The sequence below is a fragment of the Anguilla rostrata genome, chromosome 8 (assembly GCF_018555375.3).
Source record: "Anguilla rostrata isolate EN2019 chromosome 8, ASM1855537v3, whole genome shotgun sequence".
In the NCBI taxonomy this organism is placed as follows: Eukaryota; Metazoa; Chordata; class Actinopteri; order Anguilliformes; family Anguillidae; genus Anguilla; species Anguilla rostrata.
The window spans coordinates 37308432-37318103 of NC_057940.1; the positions used below are offsets into that span (position 1 = coordinate 37308432).

The following is a 9672-nucleotide window of genomic DNA, read 5'->3' on the forward strand; positions in this document are numbered from 1 at the left end:
GCCGTCTTAAACGCGCCTTTCGGCAGTTGGGCCTGCAGACCGCTGACCCAACAGCGCAGTGCTAGCGCAGCTTGTGAAACTGGAGGCTCGTGGCCTAGATACGGGAGAGAGAGAGGCAGCGGCTCGTCTGCATTCTGCTGGCTGGCACGGCCGAGGCCAGAACTCAGCCTGGAAAACAGCCCCTCTTTAATGGGGCTCATTAACATCGGTGCACAAATGCAATTACTCAAACATGAACGCTATTTACAGTTTAGCAATAGTCCTCCACTGACTCCAATGGAAGGAGCCAATCAGCGTTGGAGGGCGGAGACACAGTTCTCCCAGGAGAGAAGAGTAAAATGTCGGTGCAATCAACACATATACATATTTCCATGCAGCTTAGTTATGCAACACACCATAAACCTGAACAGAGCTAAAGTTAGCACGCTGAAAGGGGTCACAGCCACCCTAGGGTAGCCCCTCCCCTACAGGTCTATATTCACACAGGGAAGGACGTGCAGTTAGGGGGTAGTGACAAGGTCAAAAAGTAGAGCCAGCTGAGTGGTGCGTTTCCCTGGCCCAGCAGGTGTGGCTTTCTCCCAGCTGGGGCCCAGGCTAACGGTCAGTCTCAGCCACACAGACTCGGGGGTGTTTGTGAGCGGGCCGCACGCAGTCTCGACCGGCTAAAAGTTGCGCTCCTGTCAATCCGCGGTGCAGACGCTTGACCCGCCATCGGCAGTGTGCCGATGCGGAACGGCAGCCCAATGTCAAGATGCTCCATCTGCCGCTTCTCAAACTGACTCGTTTCCTGACACAAGGGGATCCTACAGTACCCAATTGGGGAGGGCCGGCCTCTAATAGCTCGAAAAAGACTCCACAGGAAGTTGGAACTCAAGCCAAGATGGCCACTTATGCAGAAGGCAGACAGCTGTGTGGCATCATCAGAGCTGGTGTAGAACACACTACTGACTATAATTAAACATCAATTTACCAAAATAAAGAATCAAAATCAAAATAGTTATCGTCATTATCATATATTTTAAAGCCCTGGCCTCACACAAATCTTAATACATTTTTCATGCCTTAAAACTGACTCCTGCAAGCATTTAGTCAAAACTGCAGATTTCCAAATACTCTGCAATACTTTGTAATAACCAATGCCAGAACATACAATTCCCTCAATACCACAAGCAGGCTGCTTTGGCATAATACGGTCATATTTAACACAAGGACACATTTAAATAAGCTAATTCTAGGGATGTGGCTGTTAGCTGACTGGCAGCGCTGAAGTATTTCTGGGCCAGCCTGCTTGTTAGCCCGGATTTCATCATGCTGAAATATTCTGTTCATTCTGTAACCATGGCATCAGCAGATTATAATTCATCAGCTGCATAACTGCTAAAATCTGAGAAAATAACAAACATTACCACACACTGTTGAAGCTACAGCGTGAACAAACAGACATTAACACGACTGGATGTGTGGATTTAAAGTGAAAATCTAAGTATGTAGTGTACTACGACTTTTGAGATTTAACATTATTTTCATACTGTTACTAGAAATGATATACCAACAAATTTAGTGGTCAAGTTCACATTTAATAGAAAGAAATATAGCTAACTGCAAAAGTATTGGGACAGTGACACAATTTCTGTTGTTTTGGCTTTGTACTCCAAAACACTGGATTTTAAATGAAACAAACAAGGTGAGGTCAATGTGCAGACCGTCACCCTTCATTTGAGGGAATTTGCATCCCTTTTGGAGGATTAATTTAGGAAATACAACAATTTTTATACATAGTCCTCGGTTTTAGGGAAGCAAAAGTAACTGGACAATTGGCTACCCATCTGTTTCTTGGCCAGTACAGTCAAAAAAAGCCAAAAAAGGTCTACAGTTGATTCTAGGTGTGGAATTTGCATTTGGACTCTGTTGCTAGCATCTCTCAACAGGACCTAATAAATGTCAATGGCAGCAAATCAGGCCATCGTGAGCCAAATAGCCAAAACATTAAGTGTGTCAAAATCAACTGTTTGATACACTGTTAGGAAGCAGGAATCCATTGGTGAGTTCAGCAATACAAAACCTGGTAGACTGGTAGACCACGGGAGATAAGCGTACTGGACGATCAAAGAATAGTGAAGAAAACCCCCTTTTCAGCTGTTGAACAGATCAAGAATAATCTCCAGGATGTAGGCATTGATGTGTCAAAGACTACCCTAAATAAGACTACGTCAGCATATCCTCAGAGGGTTCACCGCAAGATGCAACCATCTTGGTTAATGTGCAAAAAAGTATTTTTAAAAAACTGCAGAATCCGAGAACGAAGACTAATGGACAGATGACACAAGTAAGAACCTGTATCAAAGTGATGGAAAGAGAAAAGTGATGAGAAAGAAAAGAACTGCTCATGATCCAAAGCACCCCCCTCATCTGTGAAATGGTAGGGGTAGTGTTATGGCTTAGGCATGTATGAGTGCCACTGGGACTGGCTCACTCGTCTTCACTGATGATGTGACTGCTGACGCCAGCAGCAGGATGAATTATGTTGTACAGCAACACCCTATTGGCACAGATTCAACCAAATGCCTCAAAACTCATTGGACGGCACTTCACCTCGCAGCAGGACAATGACCACAAACATACTGCTAAAGCGACCAAGGAATTTTTCCTTGACTGGCCAAGTCAATAACCCGACCTGAACCCAACTGAACATGTGTTTCATGTGTTTAAGGACAAGGCTGAAGGCAAAAACGCCCCCAAAACAAACAGGAACTGAAGACAGCTGCAGTACAGGCCAGGCAAAGCGTCACAACCTACCCTGATGTCTACGGGTCGTAGACTTCAGGCAGTCATTGAAAGGAAATGCAAAGGATCAGCAACCAAGTACTACATATGATTACTTTATGTTCATTATTATTAGGTAATCTCAATGATTATGTTCATTTATCAAATTACGGTTTGCTTCCCGAAAACAGGAGGACAATTTTTTAAAAATAAAACCACGCATCCTGATTATTACCTGTTCATGACCTCAAAAATATAGAATTTTACAAGAAACACAGTGTAGAGGTTTCTTTTAATTTCACTGCATTATCACCCTTTGCAAACACCTGCTGATGAACCAGGCGTTTGTTTTCAGAAAAACTAATAAAACAAAATAACCACAGGAAAAATACTGTCAGTGGCTGTTTAATTCATACCTCCATTGCTACATAGTACTACAAAATTTCATTTCCAGCCCTGCCTATACCTCAGTATTTGCTTTCACAAAATGGAGGCCTCTGCTGACACAACTCAGGTCTTATTGAGCCCCATAAATTACTTCTATTTTCATGTGGCCAACTGTCCTCTCTCTGAAAGCTCATGAGCAAACGACGCCACCCAAATATGTCCGGTTTCGCTTGCACCGCAGAAGCGGCAGGCCTTCGCACGGTCCCCCCCCCCCCCCAGCCCCGCGGCCGCCCCTCATGACAGATACGCACTGACAGGTCCGCCGCCCCCCGCGTTCCTCACGCCGTCCGCGCAAAGGCCACCTCGCATTCTTTCACGGCGTATTGAGAGAAATTCTCAAGGTCGCGCGGCCGCTGGTCTTCCAAGAACGGAAGATAATCGCCCGAAATACTGCCGCAGTTTGCACAGGGGACTCGCCCCTGAGGAGAATTCGCTCTCGGGAGACTGAGTAAATACTCTGAGTGGAGTCTCCCATTGTACTGGCGGCCTTGACACACTTATCGACTCTCACTTCTAAAGCACTGTTAGTGGAACGGTAATTGGTGCACCTGTGCGTTTGTGAAAATTCCAGCTTGATGTCAGTAAACGACAAATATATTAAGTGCTGTTAATGTCGGCACAGTCGACTCACTCGACAGTAACATTAACAGCTAGTACTTAGCACTGCATGTGACATCCACCTAATGCATTATTCCCGTTTTCTTTTTTTTTTTGTACTGGGGAAGGGGTGTTATTCTCATGGCAACAGAGTCATGGAAACAAGGCGCAAAGACAACCCACTCCAAGACATCAACAGCAATTACATGGCCCCCAATCCAAAGCATAAGATTCGTTTAGATATCCTCAGCTTCCAGACTGCGCGCCCGTACCAGCATCGTGTAACTGAAAAGCTATTTCGGGGCGGGCCGGAGAATTGGCCCTTGGGTACTGGCAGGGCAGAATGTGCCAGCCAGCGGGCGAGGAGAGATCACGCAGCAGGGCGCCAACAGGAAAACCACGGCCGACTATAATGAGATGCCACTTTCACTTTTTTTCCTTTTTTGTTTAAACACCACAAAATGTTCATGTGGCCTGAAAGCCCCGTTAGCATCTCAGAACAGTACGAACACAGCACTTAAGAGCAGCACCATTAATGGCGACTCTTCCTTTTCTGGTGCCACTGCGGGAATACATTCAATGTTTCATATGTCATGTAATCATTATACTTAACTCCAGTCATTATTAAAACACAGTACCTGGTACCCAGTTCACACATGCTATTGTTCAGAGAACAAGAAAGGAGCTGGTCTATTTTTCCCCACAAAGCAGTATCTCATTGCAGGAGCAGGGAAAGAGAACACTGAAACTCTGCCTTGTGGACAAGTCCCAACTCTAAAATGTGGCAATCATGGGTGCATAATCACCCCAAGAAACGAAAATTTAATGCAAGGCTAAAGGGACTCGCACAAGACTAGATGCAAAAGGGGAACGCCCTGCAAAAAAGAAACAAATGGCAAGACATATGCACACATTTATTTTGCGGACATCATGCTCAGGAGCACCGGTGCAAGCCAAAAAAAACAAAAAGATAGTAAGCAGACGTGTCAGTCACGTATGACCTTCGACAGTGCTTTCCAGATGTTGAAAAAAAAGTGCCATTTCAAGACAAAGAAGCCAATCTGGTAATTAGCCAATCAAGGAGCCAATGGACAAACAAACTTCAGCAGTGACACGGGCTTAACCAACCAATGTGATGTGTTAGCATTCCGCTGGAGTCCGCCTAAAGCACACAGCGACGCTACGCTCATCTGCATTCTGACTTCTGCTCCTGGTCCACTCGGCTTCCACAGGAAGCAATAAAGGGAGGCACCGGAGGCGCAGGACGAGCCGTAAAAGGGCTCCCGTCGACACGTCATCGGGGGGGGAAAGCGCTCGCGGAAAAGCGAAGACGGCGGCCCCGAGGGGCTCGGGCTCACCGGGCGCTCTGAGGGAGGACATTACCGAGAGCAGCTGTGGCGGTAATGAGAACGAGCACACAGCAAACGGAAACTAACGGCGGACCTGGCAGTAAAACACAGGCTACCAAGGCCTGCCGAGCGAACAAAGCCTTTGGGCCAGCTAGAGTCTAAATGTGCATTTTCCCTATAGGAAATAACTGAATATGCTGCAACACACTGTACAAATGTGCAATATATTGTAAATATGTGGACTTTTTGGAAAACACAATGATTAATATACTTCACAGCAGTGTAATATATTGCAATACCATAAGGCAGCAATGATTTGTGTATTTACAATATATGTATGCTATATTTATTTCCAATTTATTCTCAAATATATTCCATTTCTCTGATGGTACAGTAATTCTGCTGCGTACTGAGGAAATGAAGCATTATAGACAGTTTGTTGTGGAGAGATAGATGAGTGACTATAAGCTGAATGTCTATATGAAATCATACGCCTGCAAAGCCAGTCCTCTGTCTGTACTGAGGAGAGGCCGAATCCGACCCTGAAGGTGGGCAACGGGCACAGAGGGAGCCGGCCTTCCCTTTGCCAGCAGCTGTATGCCCGCCCCGGCGCAATGCCCGGAACCACCCCGTCTCACCCCACATCAACCATCTGCACAGCCTCAGACTGCGGCTCCCAGGCGCGGCTCCGGCGAGGGGAGGGGCCTGTCCCGACAGCCGCTCCGCACAGAGCAGGATACGGTCCGAATTTCTCATTTCCTGAAGACGCCGGCGAGATCTCGGGGAATATTACACATGCCGGCTGGTCCCTGCCCCCGCTCACCCCCAGACAAAGCGGCACTGAGCCAGGAGTGATGGCCCGCGTGCTAATATCACAAACCGCCACTGAGGACTGCAACAGTGTTTGTCCTCCGGATACTATCAGACGACAAATACACGGGAGCGCCATCTCTGCTACAAAAAAGTGCACCGACACCTCATGCCACTTCAGGCAATACCCCTTCTTTAAGGAGTATGAAGCGCATAAAGTGAAAAATGCAACAAACCAACACTGTTACCTAGTCACCTGGCAGGCAAATAAACTTTACTGTGTAAGAGAGAGCCATTTTCAGCCAGCAAAAAAAGTTGGCTATTGGTCGACAGAGGGGGAAAAAAAAAGAAACGCAAAACTGTTGGGAGTGGAAGACTAGCAAGTAGGTAACATGACTACCAGTATTGGCACAGTAGGACAAAAATGCGAATTTCTTCATTACTCATGAAATTTGACATTTGCTGACAGAAACCAAGTTTACTGAAGCTTAACCTCCTCAGACTGGAACACTCCCAGGTTCAATTACGGTCTCTGGAAAAACGAAGGAACGAAGCCAATTGCCTCACCAGCCCAACAGCCAGTGGGGTAAAAGGCAGTGAAGGTGTCGGGACATGGGAAGTTCCTATCGACAACTTTCGCCTTTGTTTCAGTCCTGTGCATCCTCTGCGAAATCTACTGACTCTTTCTCTGCGCTAGTACTTTGTCATCTTTTCTGGCGCTGTAATAACCGTGGTCAAATTCCTGAGACCAAAAGATGAAGGGCTCTAGCCTTCAGCAACAGCATTATGGGGCTATATTTGAGGGCTGCTCCAAGTAACCACTAATCTTGCCTGCATTTTTCCGCATTGTAAGAGTATTTCCCCTTTGCTGACAGCAACTGCTATCCCTTTGAGCGTACCGTAACTACTTAGCTGATAACTATAAATCCAAAATGGCTTAAAGTAGTGATGAACAGCCTCTGTTGTGGCGACTTCGCAGCTGTCCATGATTCTGCAACATAATCAATACAAATCACACAACTGAGTAGGCTATTCTCTGCATTTAAAATATAGGCAGACCTGCATTCTGGTCCCGCAACAGTACTATTCAAGTAACGCTGCAGATGCATTTTAAAATCGGAGTACGTTGTGCAATAGAGACTTTTTAAAGAACAGCAAAAATGAAACAATTCCTCTTCCTGTATTACTTAAACGTAAACCTTAAATGAGACACATGAAATTGTGCCCTTTCTAAGCTGTCTTGGAACGGCTTATCTTATTATTGAACAGCTTACTAATTTAAAATATTTCCTACAAATAAAATGTTGTCCCTTCAGTGAAGACGCAATGGCTTTCTGAAAAATGTTGAATTAACACGCCAGGTTAATTTCAGGTCAACAAGCTGACGCTGAAAAAAAAAACTTCTAAAACTGAGTTAGTTGACTATCCATGTTAGAAAAGATAGCTTATTAAATATCTACATACAAGTCATTAGCTACAAGGCTGATGTCATCATGGCCCAACAGCTACCTAATGTCGGCAAAATAGGCTTCAACAATCTACCATTGTTCACAGCAACCTCTAGAAAATAGCTAGCTAACGTTATTTAGATCGAGCTAGCTGCCAAACAAGCTAACATGCAATATTTATTACAAATAAGAAATGAACTCTCTCGCTGTGCAATTGGATAAAACCAAAATATGACAAAATAGACTTAAAAACAATTGTAATTTGCGAAATATAACTAACAACGTCGTTACTTGAGACGAACTAACGTTAACATTGTCTACGACAAATTGCAAGACCATGCAGTTCAGGCAACTCATTAGCTAGCAACATTGCTGGGGTACCCGACACTACAGTAGGAATTAAACAGGCATAACGTTTAACGTTATGAGGAACTGGTCTAACAACAGTTAACGTCAGTTAATAATAGCACATGCAGACATCCAATTCAACCCAAGTGCTTTCACAATCGTTAGTAAGCGATAATATTTCAATGAGTGGCCACAGAATGTATTCGTTGCTTCTTTACAGCCATCGCAGAAATTCTCATGTTAGAGAAGAGCCTGCCCCCAACCAGCTATCTAGCTCCTAGCGTTAGCTACTTTTTTTTTTTTTTAGCTGTGTCGCTAACGCTAGCTGCGTGTTAGCCTTATCTCAGCTACTGTCGGCTTTTCTGGTCGCTCACGTTCTTTAGAATTGAACCAAAAAATTGCGTTAAAAATGCCAACATTAAACAAGTAGCTATAATAACGTTCAGAATTGCTGGACGTTCACAAGTGAACAAAACTAAATCGCAAGCAATCCTGTTTTCATTTAGGTTCCCTCTCTTTTCCCCCATCCCCCAACCCGCATTGTCCGTCTCAGTTCAACTTTGACTAATGGATACCTCCACCAATCATTCTACATTGGGCCGCATTAGCAAGCAATCTTTCGCCGAAAATACTTGCTTCGATATTTATCTACTTAAACCCAAACCCACGCGTAAAACCATAAACAAACTGTATTGCACCTCATTCTTCTTACCGATGTTACCCATATTCGCAAGTTAGCTAGCTAGATAGCTGGCTGGCTAGCTACCCTTGCCCTCAACAAAACAGCTAACAAGCTAGCTAGCCAGCTAACATTACCTGTCATTGAGCTGGTCTTCGGTCCCAGGCAATGGATGTACCACGAAGTGGATGGACGTCATAAGTTCAATCCCAAATAACACGAATATGTATGAATTATTGGGAAATTAATATTTTCGTGTGCACTGTAATGGCGTGATTACATATATTTTCACTGAAACGAAGAACACCAGAGCAATGATCTGCTACCTCCTCACCCACACTCCGCCATCTTAGTTCTACCAGTTTCTTCGCTGTGTTCATTTGCGCCGATACAAGCTCGATGTTGGTTGGTCAGGAAAATGTTACAGGAAAAGATGCAATCGCTAATTTGATTGGATCATAAAATTAAGGCAATCAAAGGAAAAATAATCTCGGGGGTGGCTTTTCGAGACCATGTGCCACCATATGCAATGTGCTCATACCTTGGCTTCGGAAGATTGTATCATGGTTTGTTAAGTAATGTAGCATTTATGTGGTTTATTTGAGGTGGCCTATACGTGGCATTTTGTGATCTCTTTTGTTCTTTTAAAGCTTTGCTATCATGACGCTACCGCTAATTTGTGGACATTTTGTATCGCTTGTTGCATTGTATGAATGGCATTCAGACCTAAACCTGTTGTTGTAGGCCTAAATGATACTTTCCTCAGTATTTGAAATAGCCGGTTAGTTTCTGAGGACTAACTCGCTACTTTAACGAGAGCTTAAGGGATAAACATAATTTAACGTTATATATTTAATACACATAGTTGGTATATAGTTAGTGATATCACTAGCAATTACCTTACCACCGTAGCTTTTTATCTGTAAATTATAATAGATTTTTATTAGCTCTTGGATGGGAGATCTCAAGAGAAAACCAGCTAGCTGTTGAAAGTGGCGTTGGTGGGCCAGTAGAGGGCACTATGCCCTCTGGCCCAAGTTGAATCCAAATGCCACAGTGTAGTGAGGAGACACTAGATGGCGCTGTTTCTCAGATGAGGCGGTATGTAATCAAAACCCTGACCCACTGTGGTGATTTCAAAAATGAATAGACTCATCGTTAGTCAGCTTTCTACCAGAAATGTTATTGAAATCACGCCCAAAGTGGATAGTATAATGTTGGTTTCAAGTCA

General features: G+C 44.3%; 1 protein-coding gene across 1 annotated transcript in view; it reads right to left on the reverse strand.

Moving 5' to 3' along the window:
* The window catches only part of LOC135260350 (E3 ubiquitin-protein ligase UBR5), a 51147-nt gene extending 42328 nt beyond the window's left edge, over window positions 1-8819 (reverse strand). Inside the window, exon 1 of the mRNA XM_064345584.1 lies at window positions 8579-8819. Coding sequence (XP_064201654.1) covers window positions 8579-8640 — 62 coding nt within the window. The 5' untranslated portion in view covers window positions 8641-8819. The remainder of the gene's footprint in view (window positions 1-8578) is intronic.
* Between the last annotated feature and the right edge of the window lie 853 nt (window positions 8820-9672).